The sequence below is a fragment of the Ursus arctos genome, unplaced genomic scaffold (assembly GCF_023065955.2).
Source record: "Ursus arctos isolate Adak ecotype North America unplaced genomic scaffold, UrsArc2.0 scaffold_24, whole genome shotgun sequence".
Taxonomy (NCBI): Eukaryota; Metazoa; Chordata; class Mammalia; order Carnivora; family Ursidae; genus Ursus; species Ursus arctos.
The window spans coordinates 40749516-40764430 of NW_026622919.1; the positions used below are offsets into that span (position 1 = coordinate 40749516).

Below are 14915 nucleotides of genomic sequence, written 5' to 3' on the forward strand. Positions count from 1 at the left end.
TACATATCAGGTGGCAGCCCAAATCTCTGCAGCCTGTTAGGCTCTCCCCCAGTGTCTCCTGGTAAGGAACAGAGCAGCATCGGGTCTCCAAGGCTGAACAGCAGCCCTTACTCCTGCCCTGTCTCGTCCTAGTGGACCCAACTGAGGATCCGCAAAGAGAACCTGACACGGCTATTTGAGAAGATGCAGGCTTATCAGTACGAGCAGATCTCCGCTGACCCTGACAAACCCCTTGCTGATGGCATCCGAGCTCTGGATACCACCGACATGGAAAGGTGACGTGCACAGGGTTTATTCCATTATAGGGAGCCCTCAGACCAAAGGCAGGCTCCCAGGGAGCAGCATAATCTACAAAACCCTCAGCACAGGGCCCATCCCTTAAAAATCCAATTTGTCACCACATCAAAAGTGGTATTTCTAGGAGGCAAATTCATCTTAGTTATCTATATTGCTGTAAAAGGTTAAAAGGATAAGACAGTCATGTTTGCTGATCTGAGAATTCCCACATAAAGTTACATGGGAAACCAAATTATAACCAGAAAGTGTGGAGTGTGGGAGGGGAGCAGATGACTTTAGTGGCCAGTGTCATGAAGCTGGAGGTTTGGGAGGGACAGACTTCTCAAGGATTCTGGACTTTGCTAGAGACATGATACTTCAACTTCATCTCCATTTCTAATAACCATCGACCACCATTTGACATATTTCTTCTCTAATATACCTTGGCTGCAAGTAAGTCATGGTGTGGAGGTGGTGTGTATCTCTAATCATTGAAGAATACAGGCACCCATTCCAGTTGAATCTTGCCTCATGGGAATTGGACCTCTTGTAGCAGAACTGGGTTTATACTCTTGCTCAGTGACTGTTGAGGTCTTATGTCCCTTTCCTCCAGGCTTAAGGATGTACAGTCAATGGATGAGCTGAAAGATGTCTACAACCATTTCTTGCTTTATTATGGTCGTGATATCCCCAAGATGCAGAATGCTGCCAAGGCCAGCCGCAAGAAGCTGAAGCGTGTGCGGGAAGAGGGAGATGAGGAAGGTGAGTGCTGGAAAAGAAAACCCAGGAGGCTTGATGGCCACACCATCCCCTCGGATGGCCTGGGCTGGATGCCCTCTGGGGCTTCTCTCTACATGTGTCAGATCCTCGGGAGTGACTGCAGACGAGAACACTAACTCATGGTTTCTTCCCAGGTGAGGGTGAAGAGGCAGAAGATGAGGAGCAGAGGGGCCCAGAGCTCAAGCAGGCCTCCCGCCGAGACATGTACACCATCTGCCAGAGCGCTGGGCTAGGTAAAAGCTAGCTGCTTTGCATCCTGGGTATTGTAGCCGTGAGCAGGGGAGTTCCCTGATCGTCGCTGGTGGCAGGAAGAGGACTTAACAGAAATCTGAGCAAATCTCCAGTCCAATTCTGAACACGGGCCTGCAGCACCCACACCCACCCCACAGTAATGGTCCAGCCTTTCCCTAACTCCCTGAAGGAATGGAAAGCTCACATTATCGGAGGAATGGAGTCTGTCCTATCTTTGAGACGTTCTTTTATTAAACTGTTAACTTCCACCTTAGTTCTGAGCCAAGGAGTCACAGAAAATTTGTTTCTTTTGCCTCATAATATCCTATCAGGAGCTTAAAAGCAATTGTACTATTTCCTTGTAAACTTCCTGATCCTGCTTATTCATGACCCTTTTAAAGTCTAGTGCCCAGAATTTCTGCTCTGGATTCAGAGAGCAAAGAGATTTGTCAGCCCAGCTGTTGTCTTACCTTTCACCCTCCTGTTTGCTTTAGATGGTCTGGCCAAAAAGTTTGGGCTCACTCCGGAGCAGTTCGGGGAAAACCTCCGGGACAGCTACCAGCGGCACGAGACAGAGCAGTTCCCTGCAGAGCCTTTGGAACTGGCCAAGGATTACGTTTGCAGGTAGGCGTGCAGCAAGTGGCTGGCAAGAGGGAGGGCCCGAGGGCCCAACGCTGTCATCCTGAGCTGCCCCGTTTTCCCCACAGCCAGTTTCCTACTCCAGAAGCTGTGCTGGAAGGCGCCCGCTACATGGTAGCCCTGCAGATTGCCCGAGAGCCCCTTGTCCGACAGGTGCTGAGGCAGACCTTCCAGGAGAGAGCCAAGCTCAATATAACTCCCACCAAGAAAGGTAGAAAGGTGAGCTGGGTGAAGGGTTTTGATCCAACATGTGGCCTAGCTCTGTGTTCAACTGAACTGAGTTTCTTGCTTTCGGGCGCAGCTAAGCTGTCTGCCTGTGAGCAGAGAGGCAGTCTTTTCTCCCAGGGTCAAGCCAGCCTGTCAGTAGACTGATGATTCCTCTTGACGTACACAGGATGTGGATGAGGCCCACTACGCTTATTCCTTCAAGTACTTAAAGAACAAGCCTGTTAAGGAACTGAGAGATGACCAGTTCCTCAAGATATGCTTGGCTGAAGATGAAGGGCTGCTCACCATTGACATCAGCATAGACATGAAGGGGGTAGAAGGGTAAGCAAAGCTCTGGGATGGGGGTTCTTGGCGGGGGGGGAGCTTGATGTGGGAAGGCGTCCCTCAGGACTATGAACTGCAGTTGCAGAGTTGAGTGAGCCATTGTGCCTGGCTCACTCACACATTTGTGGACATCTGAGTATCCCCTTTCCTCCATCCCCAACTCTGCTGCGTTGTCTCTCCTCAGCTACGGCAATGATCAGACATATTTCGAAGAGATCAAGCAGTTCTACTACCGAGACGAGTTCAGCCACCAGGTGCAGGAGTGGAACCGGCAGCGCACCATGGCCATCGAGCGAGCTTTGCAGCAGTTCCTCTATGTGCAGATGGCCAAAGAGCTCAAGAACAAGCTGCTGGCCGAAGCCAAAGAATATGTCATAAAGGTGAAGACAGAAACTCATAGTCTTTCGTCCTGTGATTTCCCCAAACTAGAGCTGAGAGTGCAGGAACCCCTTAATAGTAGTCTTCTAGCTAAAGGAGAAACGCTGGGGGGGGGGGTGTAATCAGGGTGAGTGCAAACAAGGCCATGGATCGGATCACTCCCCATTTGAGGAGCCTCTTGGCTCGACACCCCCAATCCAACTTTCTTCGTTTGTATTGGTGTTCTCTGCATTCTCCCGTTTCCAAAAGCAAGGTATACCTTCACACCATAAGCCCACCAAGGGCTAGGAGCACGTGCGCTTGTCAATACAACCTTTGCACATGTGCGCGCACATCTGTTGCCTTCACACACTTGGTGAGCCTCTCCGCCATAGCGTCTGGTGTGTCTTGTCCTCAGGCCTGTAGTCGAAAACTCTACAACTGGTTGAGGGTCGCACCCTACCGGCCAGATCAACAGGTAGAGGAAGACGATGACTTTATGGATGAGAACCAAGGGAAGGGCATCCGCGTCCTAGGCATCGCTTTCTCCTCTGCCAGGTAACTGCCCATTCGTGCCTGTCCAGCCTCACCCCTTTCCTGTCTTCCTAATCTCATTCTTCTCTTTGTTGTGTTCTCTTATTTCTGACTATTGCACTGTTCTTTTCCGGTCTGGTTGGCAGAGATCACCCTGTGTTCTGCGCCCTGGTCAATGGCGAAGGAGAAGTAACAGACTTCCTTCGGCTGCCCCATTTTACCAAACGGCGAACTGCATGGAGAGAGGAAGAACGGGAAAAGAAGGCAAGTGGCTGGGACGGGGTAACCAAGTGTACATTTTAAGTGCATTTTACAGTTCCACGGGGATACATGTTTATGGTCTATACAACGTCCCATGCAAGGCCCTGATTCTCTCTACCTGGTTGCTAAACCGTGGAGTCCTGGGGGAAGCCTCACTTCTGTAAGCAGTAGATGGCACTCAAGTTCTGGTGCAGAATTTACTTCTGGCTGGAGGCCAAGTCCTAGGCCTTGTGTGCTTCTGGGAGCTGCCATTATGGCCTCTGTTCTTACCAGCATCTGGGTCATCCTGTTCCAGGAGCTGAAAGCCAGTGAGGCATTAAGCCAACCTTTTCCCAGCTTTAGCCTTTCAGTGTTTTTTTCCCAAGGAAAGAGGAATTCGAATTCATCTCACGTATATGTTTCTGATTTTTTTAATGTAATGGTATCTTTCTATTTTGCCAAGAGAGCTGCATCCTGAAGTAATTTTTAACAGCTATTTTTTTTAGGATTTTATTTACTTATTAGAGCAGAAGAAATAGAGCACACATGAGCAGGGGGAGAGGGGGAAGCAGGCTCCCCATAGATCAGGGAGCCCAACGTGGGGCTCGATCCCAGAACCCTGGGATCATGACCCGAGAGGAAGGCAGACGCTTAACCGACTGAGCCACCCAGGCGCCCCATTAACAACCTTCCTTTTTCTTTCTTCCTTTCTTTCTTTCTTTCTTTCTTTCTTTCTTTCTTTCTTTCTGTATGAATGAATTGAATGAATGAATGAATGAATGAATGAATGAATGAAAGAATGAAAACACTGAAATGAGATTAAAATAATCCTTACAACCAAACAGTGTTTTGTGTTAGCAAAACCCAACTATGTTTGGATCAGTCAGAGGAGTATGGCACTCTTGATCTCAGGGTCGTGAGTTCAAGCCCCACGTTGAGTGTAGAGATTACTAAAAAGGAAGGAAAGGAAGAAAAGGAAGACCCAAGTGTGTTTGATCACAACCAAATATGAGCCAGAAGTATAGTAACTTTAGGAAGTGTTAGTGGGTATATGACGTTCAAACCAGAGATCTTAGTCTCCTTGTTTTGTGTTCCAGTTTGTGTGCGCGTCAGGTCTAACTTAGAGCTTACTGTTCTCTGGTCTTAAAAGGTCTTGGCGCTACTTAGGGAGAGAAAACCGTTAGAAATCTCCCTATCTTCAGAGCCATTTAGTTCCTATTTTATTTCAATCCAGGCTCAGGACATTGAAACTCTAAAGAAATTTCTTCTGAACAAAAAGCCTCATGTGGTGACAGTCGCAGGAGAAAACAGGTAGGGGCACCAGGGGGTCAGACAGACCTGGCTTAAATTCACTCGTCCCTTCTTATTGAATCTGGCATATGCCTCTAACAAAGTGGGCATGTGACTCTGTAGACCCTTGGTAAATTTCCCATCCCCAGGGTATCTCTTTGTCTTCAAAGCCCTTTCCTCCCCTGCCCTACCCCCATCCCAGGCCTGAGTCTGTCTGTCCCTGAGAAACTATTCAGAAAGAGCCCTGACCCAACACCCCTCATCTCTCCAGGGACGCCCAGATGTTGATTGAAGATGTGAAGCGCATTGTGCATGAGCTGGACCAGGGCCAACAGCTGTCCTCTATTGGGGTGGAGCTGGTTGATAATGAGTTGGCCATTCTCTATATGAACAGCAAGAAATCGGAGGTAATGCTGGAGCCCCATTCTTGGGACCTGCACAAGTAGGAGCTGTCAGTCCCAGGGAAATTTAATAGGGAAAGAAAAAGGATCAAGGGCACAGGACTGCACTTACTTACCCACGTGGGGATGCTTCATTTCGCCAGTCATGGCTCAGATTGGGAGCCCTGCAGATTAAATTGGCCCCAGAGGAGATGAGAAAGTGATTTAAGGCCAGAACACTTTGAATTTCCTATTGCTTTTGAGAGCTGAGGGAACTTAATGGTCCTGCTGGTCCTCATTTGACTCTAGGCAGAGTTCCGGGATTACCCTCCAGTGCTGAGACAGGCCGTCTCCCTGGCCCGGCGCATCCAGGACCCTCTGATTGAATTTGCCCAGGTGTGCAGCTCTGATGAAGACATCTTGTGTCTCAAGTTTCATCCCTTGCAGGTGAGTGGGGTTTGACAGGCAAGCCTAGGCAGGCAGAATGGCACAGGATCCTTACTCCTGCCTGCTATGTGTCCACAGGAGCACGTGGTGAAAGAGGAGCTGCTCAGCGCCTTGTACTGTGAATTTATCAATCGAGTCAATGAGGTTGGGGTCGATGTCAACCGTGCCATCGCCCACCCGTACAGCCAGGCCTTAATCCAGTATGTCTGTGGCCTGGGACCTCGAAAAGGGACCCATCTCCTTAAGGTAGGGTGGGGTTGAATCAGAAAATAAGAAAGGTTCCCATTTCATTGAGCCTTTACACTCTGCCAGCATGATTTGATAAAAGACCAAGGTCAGAGAGGTAAAGGGACTTGTCCAGAGTCATTCAGCTAGTGAGAGTCCAAGTCAGACTTGAGATCCAGGTGGCCACAGCTGTGGTCTTCACTACTATACTATGGGAAAGATAGCCATTAACCTAGATTTAAAATGGATGAAAGAAAGGGAGAAGAGTACCAGACACAAACCTCCGGATAGTGGTTTATTCCAGTGGGGAAACAAGGAATTTCAGTCAGAGGTGGGGGGGCGGGGTATGCAGGGAGCTCTAGAAATATCAGTGATATTCTTTTTCTTAAGATGAGTGATGGATACTTGGGTATATATTTTATCATTAATTTTTTTTTTTTTAAGTAATCTCTGCGCCCAACATGGAGCTCAAACTCCCAACCCCGAGATCAGGAGCCACATGCTCTTCTAACTGAGCCGGCCCGGCGCCCCATTTTATCACTGACTTTTAAGCCATCCATTATTAAGTATTCTCTTGGCAGGTGTGACATAGTTCACTAAGATAATTTTTTAAAATCGCAGACAGTATGGCATAGTGCTCAGTTAGATACGGAGGCTTGGGAGCGGAGTTCCCGTCGCGGAGGGTTTCCCAGAAATCTGAAAGCAGGCGAGGAGGGTGGGACCTGCCAGCTGCTCTTGCTCACTCCACACCTCTCCCCTAGATCCTGAAGCAGAACAACACCAGGCTCGAGAGCCGGACCCAGCTGGTCACCATGTGCCACATGGGTCCCAAAGTCTTCATGAATTGTGCTGGCTTCCTCAAGATTGACACGGCCTCCCTGGGGGACAGGTGATGCCCTCTGCCTGGGTGGGCCAGGAGGAATTCCCTTGGGCTTTGCTTTGGGAATTCAGGGAATTGGGGCTGTCAAAGGGCCCAAGGTATTTGAATTAAAAAATACTTTAAAGCAAAGGTGAGGAACCTTTATTAAGTCAAGAGCCTCTGACCTATGGAAAAGATCGGTTCAATTATGTGAAGGTTTTTTTGTGTGAGAAAAACATAAAAAGAACCAACTTATTTTATAAATTAAGGGCAGGAAACATACAACGCTTCGTTCAGTAAACACGAACATGTTCTGTTACTGTGATCTGCCATGGCTAGATAAGGGCGGGGCTAGCAGGGGCAATGGAAAAGGAGTGTGGGGGTATGAGGAAATAAGGAACGGGGAGAGAGACTCGGTATGTTTTGGATGATGTTATTGAGAGAAAGTTCTATTCACTTGGACTTTGGACTTCACTATTGACCTCTTCCTCTCCAGAAGTTATCAACTCAGTCTTTGGAGGATCTTTTCCACGGGCACATAGCTCCTCATTCAGTAATGGAAATCAGTGGGGAAATAGGCTTCAAGTTCTAAAACTTCATTTTCCACCCAGCTTTGCTGTAACACTCCACGAATAACATAGGTCCATGTGAGTGCACGGGCAAGACCAGCCTGGGAAGGCTTTATGGGGGAAAATAGCTGCCAGCAAATTGTCAGAAGTCTTTTTCCCCCTTCTTGTTTTATCTTATTATAACACTTATTTAAGTTCATGATATAAAATTCAATGTATAGCAGTATTATGCAGAAAGTGCAAGTCCCCCATAATCCCACCCCCCAGAGATAACTACCATAACAATTTGGTGTATACTACAACGTTCCTAAATTTTATTTTTGCTATGCATTTACTAACTACCCATTTACTACAAAAATGGGATCATACGGTTCATAGTGTTTTGCAGTGCATTTTTCACGTATCAGTATATCGTGGCCATCTTTCCATATCAGCACACATAGATCTACCTCATTATTTTTAATGGCTGTATAGTATTCCATTGTATGGAGGTACCCTAATTTATTTAACCAGTTCCCCATTGGTGGACATTTGGGTTCTTACTAGAAGCTTCTTGTTCTATATCCTGGCCCCTTTTCTGCCTTTCCTTCAGCACTGACTCATACATTGAAGTTCTTGATGGTTCCCGAGTCCACCCTGAGACCTATGAGTGGGCCAGGAAGATGGCGGTGGACGCTCTGGAATACGATGAGTCAGCTGAGGATGCCAACCCTGCAGGAGCCCTCGAAGAGATCTTGGAAAACCCAGAGCGACTGAAGGACCTGGACCTTGATGCCTTTGCTGAAGAACTGGAGAGGCAGGTGGGTGACAGCGTAGAGGCCTGGCACAGAAATCATCTCAAGTGCCCTGGAGAAGACTCTGGCAGCAAGTCTCCAAAAAACCTCTGATACTGTTAACGTGGGAGACTCGATCCTCTCTTCTCCCTCCCTGGGCTATACCAGGTTTTTCAAGGAAGTGTTCGGTCTGCTTGTTAAGGAGCCAGGGAAGTCTCAGACTGCTACAGCCACTACAGGGGGCTTGGGGCAATAGTTAAGTTTCCTTCTAGGCCTTCTCTCCTCCTCTCCAATAGCACAGCTTTGCATGTGTCTGTTTCACACATTGGGGTTCTATGAAGGATTTCTATTCTAGAACATTGCATGATGAAGAGAAAGCTTGAAAACTTCCTGTCATAAATGTTGAAGGGGAAAAAGAGAAGAGAAGCTCTGACAGGGGCCAACTGGCCTATTCCTTTCACTGAAAGCCCCTGTGGCTCCAGTCAGGGAATGGTTGCAAGGTTCTTCCTGATGGGCTTCCTCCCCAGGGCTATGGTGACAAGCACATCACCCTGTACGACATCCGGGCGGAGCTGAGTTGCCGGTATAAGGACCTCCGGACAGCCTACCGCTCTCCCAACACAGAGGAAATCTTCAATATGTTAACCAAAGAAACACCAGAGACCTTCTACATTGGTAAATTCTGGGTCTGGTTTTCAGTTGGAGGAGGATAGGTAAGGGGGGGGGTGCATTTACTGTATACATTCCAATCAGGCCATGATTCCAGCAGAATGAGGCGGGACTGTAGGGAGAAAAGACCAGGCGAGCCTGTAAGAAGATTATAACTATAAAGCCCTGGACTAGAAGTCAAAACTAAGTCTAGGGTCAGACTGTGCCTTTAATCTGCTGCTGCAGGATCTCGAGGGAGTCACTCATAGAGGCTTCATGTTCCCCCGTCATCAAATCAGGGGAAGATTTCCCTTCTTTAAGATGTGAGGGAAATCCATGGAGATGCTATAAGACAGATGTTCTGTCACTAAAAAGTCAGTGGGAAGGAGTCACCCCTCCAGTTCTCTTAGCCTGTTCCCCATTCTCTTCTTTCCTTCCCTGTCCTCCTCACCCTTTCCCGCAGGAAAGCTCATCATCTGCAACGTCACCGGCATTGCCCACAGGCGTCCCCAGGGGGAGAGCTATGACCAGGCGATCCGCAACGATGAGACAGGGCTCTGGCAGTGCCCCTTCTGCCAGCAAGACAATTTCCCTGAACTAAGTGAGGTATGTGCTGCCGTGTTATTGTGGTCACTGGAGTTCCTCAATTGAGTGTCCTCTGTGCTCTAGAAAGGAGTCGAGAATCAGGCTGTTTCAGGTGGTGCTCTTACCAAACAAATACAGAAGAGAGGGAAGAGGGCCAGAACACATACAGGTCTAACGTGAAGTCCCTTGGTATGCTGGTCAGAAATCTGTGCGCTTCCTTCCATTCTGACTCAGCCTTTAACCTGAGTCTCCCGTTCTCTGGGCATCTAACTCAGCCAGATTGGAGACATGAAGGCGTGCACTTCTTACTTACAGGGGAGGCACAGTGTTCCCATACATGCTAGTTAGAAGGTATCTATAGGCTTTCTTGAAGTTTTCCACTTTCCACACACATTTTTATTTGTCCCACTTTCTTCTAGACATTATCTGCCTTTCTGGTGGTCGGAAGTCATTAAAGCCACCCTGAACGCTTTTTCGGAGTCTTCACATGTTTCAGGCAGTCTGTGAAAGAGATAATTCCCGAACTTTACCTAATAAAAGAAGCTGGTGGGATTTGTCTGGGTTATAAGAAAACCAGGGGGCGCCTGGTTCACTGAAATGGGTTGCTGCAGAGACTGGCGTGTACATTTCTTATGGCCACTGTATCTGAACGAAGTGGGAGAAGGGGCCTCAGTTGCAGCTAGAGGGACGTACAGATTCAATTAACGTGGATTGCTCTGATGGCCAGTGGTGCCAAACGTCAGTTATGAGTCAAGGAACATCAGGGATGTTCAAAATCCTGGGTGGCTAAGTCGTTGTGTTTTCAGACCACGTTTGCCAGGTGTTATGCAGTGCTCCGGCAGCTTTTTTTTTAACGTGTAATCTCCAGAATCTTAATGACCAAGCTCCTCTCCTGATGTACTTTTCAGGTCTGGAACCACTTTGACAGCGGTTCATGCCCAGGCCAAGCCATTGGGGTGAAAACACGGCTAGACAATGGTGTCACCGGCTTCATCCCCACCAAGTTCCTCAGTGACAAAGTGGTAAAGCGGCCGGAGGAGCGAGTGAAGGTAGCTGAACGACCGGGCTAAGGCATCTAGTGGGGCTTTCAGCCGCCCAAATTCGGCGCTCCGGAACTTTGGGCTGTGCCCCCCCAGAAGTGAAGCTCTGTTCCCAGTGGCTGCTGGGGGAGAGAGTGTCAGGAAGATTTATAACTAGTTGAAAGAAGCCAGGGTGAGAAGCATGTGAATGAGTAGCAGCTTTTGTTCACTGTCTTTGTGAAATTTCATCGGGTTGCCAGCCCTTCGGGAGAGGGCTCTCTCTTCCTGTGTGGGGGCCTGTGCTTTAGTCTGCGGGCAGGAAGCAGGGCCCAGCATTCCATGCTGTGAAACAGAAAGGCTAAGCTCTGTTTCTGTTCTAGTATTCTCCTGCCAGCTGCCATTTCTTATGCACCCACTAGATACCAGCACTTGACATTGACATATGTTGTCTCTAATCTCACAACATGATGATGGGGAAGGAAATAGGACCTTCTTTTTTCAGAGAAATTTGAGTGTCTTTTCCAGGATCACCCAGTTAGTTGGTGACATGGCTGGTACCAGATCTGCCAAGTTCTCTGGTTCTAAGTGTTACGAACCCCTGAGAACTGTGGAGTTAGGAAGGTTGGAGGAAGAGCTTTCTAAAAAATGAGGCTAGGGAGATTTTTGAAAGGAGAGCCATGCTGTGTGACTGGCTTGTGCCGCTGTTTAGACAAAAAGACTCAAGTCGGGGAAAGAGCAGAAAGCTCTTATTTTGCCTGTCCTCCAAAAAGGGCAGCCAGACTTTGATCACACCTGAGGAGCAGTAATTAGGTAACTTTATGGGAGAAGAGAATGGTGCCCGTGGCAGCATAGACACAGTAAGCCCCAGTCGGTTTTCCTGCCTAGAGTGAGAGGCATCTGTGCCGGGCATGGCCCGTAGTCTGCAGACCAGACTCAGCACTGAACTCCTGGTCTGTCACTTGCTAGCTGGCTGGCTTTGCGCAAGTCAATCTCTCATCTTTCTGCCTGGACTTTGGTTTACTCACATGTGAAATGGGGCATCGGGCTAGATCATCTTTGTCCCTTCCAGCTCAAATGTTCTGTGGGTCTAGGTGGGAATGACCGTTCACTGCCGCATCATGAAGATTGACATTGAGAAGTTCAGCGCCGACCTTACCTGCCGAACCTCAGACCTCATGGACAGGAACAACGAGTGGAAACTGCCCAAGGACACCTACTACGACTTCGATGCCGAAGCAGCAGACCACAAACAGGAGGAGGACATGAAACGGAAGCAGCAGCGGACCAGTGAGTGTGGCCGAAGGCTTGGCAGCCCTCCCTCCGCAGATGCACTTGCTGACGGCTGTGCTGCAGTGGCAGTGAGTGCTCAGCTCTGAGGTGCTGAGCCCCAGAGACATCGTGGACGAAGTCAGTGGCAGGGCTGGAAGCCAGGGTCTTCTTGGGTCACATGCACTGTGACGTTTAAAGGCTCATTCTCTGAGCACCTTAGGAACCCAGGTTCACACATCCTTCACGTCAGAGAATCCAGGTCCAGAGAGGGACCAGGATTTGACAGCGGGTCAGAAGTGAAGCCACGATTTGTCCCGTTGTTGTGGGCTCCCGGTCCCCTCACCTGATCTGTACTTATTTCCTGCCCTCCTCAGCATACATCAAGCGAGTGATCGCACACCCATCCTTCCATAATATAAACTTCAAGCAAGCAGAAAAGATGATGGAGACCATGGACCAGGGTGACGTGATCATCCGCCCAAGTAGCAAGGGTGAAAATCACCTGACCGTGACCTGGAAGGTCAGTGACGGCATTTACCAGCACGTGGACGTGCGGGAAGAGGGCAAGGAAAATGCCTTCAGCCTGGGAGCCACCCTTTGGATCAACAGTGAGGTGAGAGCCGGCTCCCCCACCCACTTCCCACTCCCTTTCCTGCTTCCAGAAACAAGCCATTTGTGGCTACTTGCTGCTGACGCTAGTGACTTATATGTGTTACATGTATTTTAGCTGCACAGAGCAACAGAACAGGAGGTTGACTGTGAGATGAGTCATTTGATAACCATTTTTGTATGTTTTGCTCCTTTTTCTGTGTCTTCTAAATTTTAAAATAGACTACCTAGAGAGCGCCCAGCGGAGGAAGAGGAGAAAATATACATGCAGAAGCACACGGTTGTGTACGCACCTACGCATGCACGCACACGTGTTTCTCTTTTTTGTTTTCAGTAGAGAAAAATTTCATGAAATTCCCTGTTGGGGAGAATGGAAGTTACAGTTTAAAGGATTTTGTGGGGGCGCCTGGGTGGCACAGCGGTTAAGCGTCTGCCTTCGGCTCAGGGCGTGATCCCGGCGTTCTGGGTTCGAGCCCCACATCAGGCTCCTCCGCTATGAGCCTGCTTCTTCCTCTCCCACTCTCCCTGCTTGTGTTCCCTCTCTTGCTGGCTGTTTCTATCTCTGCTAAATAAATAAATAAAATCTTTAAAAAAAAATAAAATAAAAAAATAAAGGATTTTGTGCCTCGTAAGCTGATAGATCTGGGCACAGATCAAACGGCTGGATAAACGGAGGGGACTTTGCAGTGGAGTGAGGCCACAGCAGGGCTGGGAAGTCCACATCCTCCCACGGGTTCTCTTCTGAGTGGATTGGATGAAGGGCCAGGAGTCTCAGCTCACAGTGTGACACGTGGGGCCTTTACCGTCTCCCCACAGGAATTTGAAGACTTGGATGAGATTGTTGCTCGCTATGTCCAGCCCATGGCATCCTTTGCCCGTGACCTCCTGAACCACAAGTATTACCAGGACTGCAGTGGTGGTGACCGTAAGGTGAGCCCAGGGCTCTTCAAGGCATGACCTCACCCGGTCACTCCAGGATGTCTGGTTTCCCTTCAGTGTAGGGGACGTTCTGCTGGTGAAGGAGGCGCGCCTCGGGTGTGCACCAGATACCGTGTACCGAGCACGTGGCTATCCCAACCTCTCCCCCTCGTTCTACCCCCAGAAATTAGAGGAGCTGCTCATCAAAACTAAGAAGGAGAAGCCCACCTTCATCCCTTATTTCATCTGTGCCTGCAAGGAACTGCCCGGCAAGTTCCTACTGGGATACCAGCCCCGGGGTAAACCCAGGTGAGCACTGGTGTTGAGAAGGTGCTGCCGCTGGGGTCCACAGACAGGCAGGCGGGGCAGTTAGAGACCCCTGGAGCAGTCCTCTCTGTGGTTCTGCTTGACTGTCTTTTCCCCCTTACCTGTTTAGACCAGCAGTGGAGGTTGGAGTTGGGGAAAGAGGGTGATGATTTAGAGGCAAAGGGCAAAGATTCAGTAAGAAAGATACGTTTCCTCAACCCTGTTAGAGAAAGTTTCCTTCACCTCTTCTCTCTCCCAAGGAGTGATTACCAGCCCCTCTCCACCTGACTGGCAGAGATGGGGGCCAGGACACAGGTCTCTCCCTTTTATTCTCCGCTTTGCCCCGGCCAGGGCGGTCATACGTGGTGGCTCACAGTCGCTGGAGTGCGCTAAATAACTTCTGCCTGCACTGAAGGGGGGTCAGAAGAGCTTCTCCTCTTCCTGCCGTTGACTCCCCTCTGCTCCCTTCTGTGTGTGATTGACAGGCCGGCCTTCCTACATATTCCTTTGTCTGGGGGCTAGAGCTCACTCTGAATCAAAGTCTTCCCCCCCCTTTTGTTTTCTGATCTGCGTTCTTTTTGTCTAGCCTTCTCTATGCCCCCATCCTCCCTTCGGCCCTTGGCCAAGGCCAGTGCATTTCTGCTCTTGTCCTTCTATTGCCCGCACATGATAAACAGTGTAGACTGTTAGTAGGGACTCAGTGACTAGGTGACAAGCAGCTCTAGACTCCAGACCCTACACCATCTTGGGCACATGTGGAATATTGTTGTCATTTCTGAGAAGCCCTTTCTGACTCACCTTCATGTTTCCATAGGATGGCAGCCAGGGCTCCTGGCTGGACACTGTCCCATGAGGAACAGTTGAACAAACGAGGGACCTTTAAACAAGGGAGTAGAGACACCATGATAACTTTCCACGGGAAGGCATGCAGACTCCCGTGTTGCAGAACTAACAACACTCGAGTGTCATTAGATTTAGGAAGCAGAGTTCAACTTATATATAAGTGAGAACTTGGTGATGTTTGTCGTTGTGTGTTGGTAATTGACAGTTACCCTTAATTGAACAGAACCCTATTTCAGGCACTGTGCTAAGTGTGTCCCATGCCCGGTCTCATTTATTCCTCACACTCAGTTGTAAAGGTTTTAGTGTTGTTACTCTCATTTTCAAATGAAGCTGAGATTCGGATTTAGTAACTTCACATAAAGTCATCTAGGTGGTGAGTGGCCGAGTCAGAACTAGAACTGGAACTGGTCTGAACCCAGAGCCCGTCCTCATGCACTCCCTGCACCGCGAAGTGTGGAGTAAGGTCAGACTCACCACTGAACAGGGGTGCTTCCAGATTCCAGTTCATGGGGAATAGTTTTTGCTGCCCTGGGAGACCCCTGTAACTCTGACACTGTGACCTCGGT

General features: G+C 49.0%; 1 protein-coding gene across 2 annotated transcripts in view; it reads left to right on the plus strand.

The window, feature by feature from the left end:
- The window catches only part of SUPT6H (SPT6 homolog, histone chaperone and transcription elongation factor), a 32510-nt gene that overhangs the window by 14835 nt on the left and 2760 nt on the right, over nt 1-14915 (plus strand). For both annotated transcript variants that reach the window (XM_026517714.4, XM_057317814.1), the window contains exons 11-32: nt 133-275; nt 890-1038; nt 1191-1289; nt 1782-1911; nt 1995-2145; nt 2321-2475; nt 2663-2858; nt 3254-3393; nt 3516-3633; nt 4844-4920; nt 5171-5306; nt 5589-5726; nt 5805-5972; nt 6713-6840; nt 7972-8179; nt 8680-8827; nt 9264-9406; nt 10294-10434; nt 11496-11691; nt 12048-12286; nt 13099-13212; nt 13385-13509. In XM_026517714.4, the coding sequence (XP_026373499.1) occupies nt 133-275; nt 890-1038; nt 1191-1289; nt 1782-1911; nt 1995-2145; nt 2321-2475; nt 2663-2858; nt 3254-3393; nt 3516-3633; nt 4844-4920; nt 5171-5306; nt 5589-5726; nt 5805-5972; nt 6713-6840; nt 7972-8179; nt 8680-8827; nt 9264-9406; nt 10294-10434; nt 11496-11691; nt 12048-12286; nt 13099-13212; nt 13385-13509 (3242 nt within the window). The remainder of the gene's footprint in view (nt 1-132; nt 276-889; nt 1039-1190; nt 1290-1781; nt 1912-1994; nt 2146-2320; nt 2476-2662; nt 2859-3253; nt 3394-3515; nt 3634-4843; nt 4921-5170; nt 5307-5588; nt 5727-5804; nt 5973-6712; nt 6841-7971; nt 8180-8679; nt 8828-9263; nt 9407-10293; nt 10435-11495; nt 11692-12047; nt 12287-13098; nt 13213-13384; nt 13510-14915) is intronic.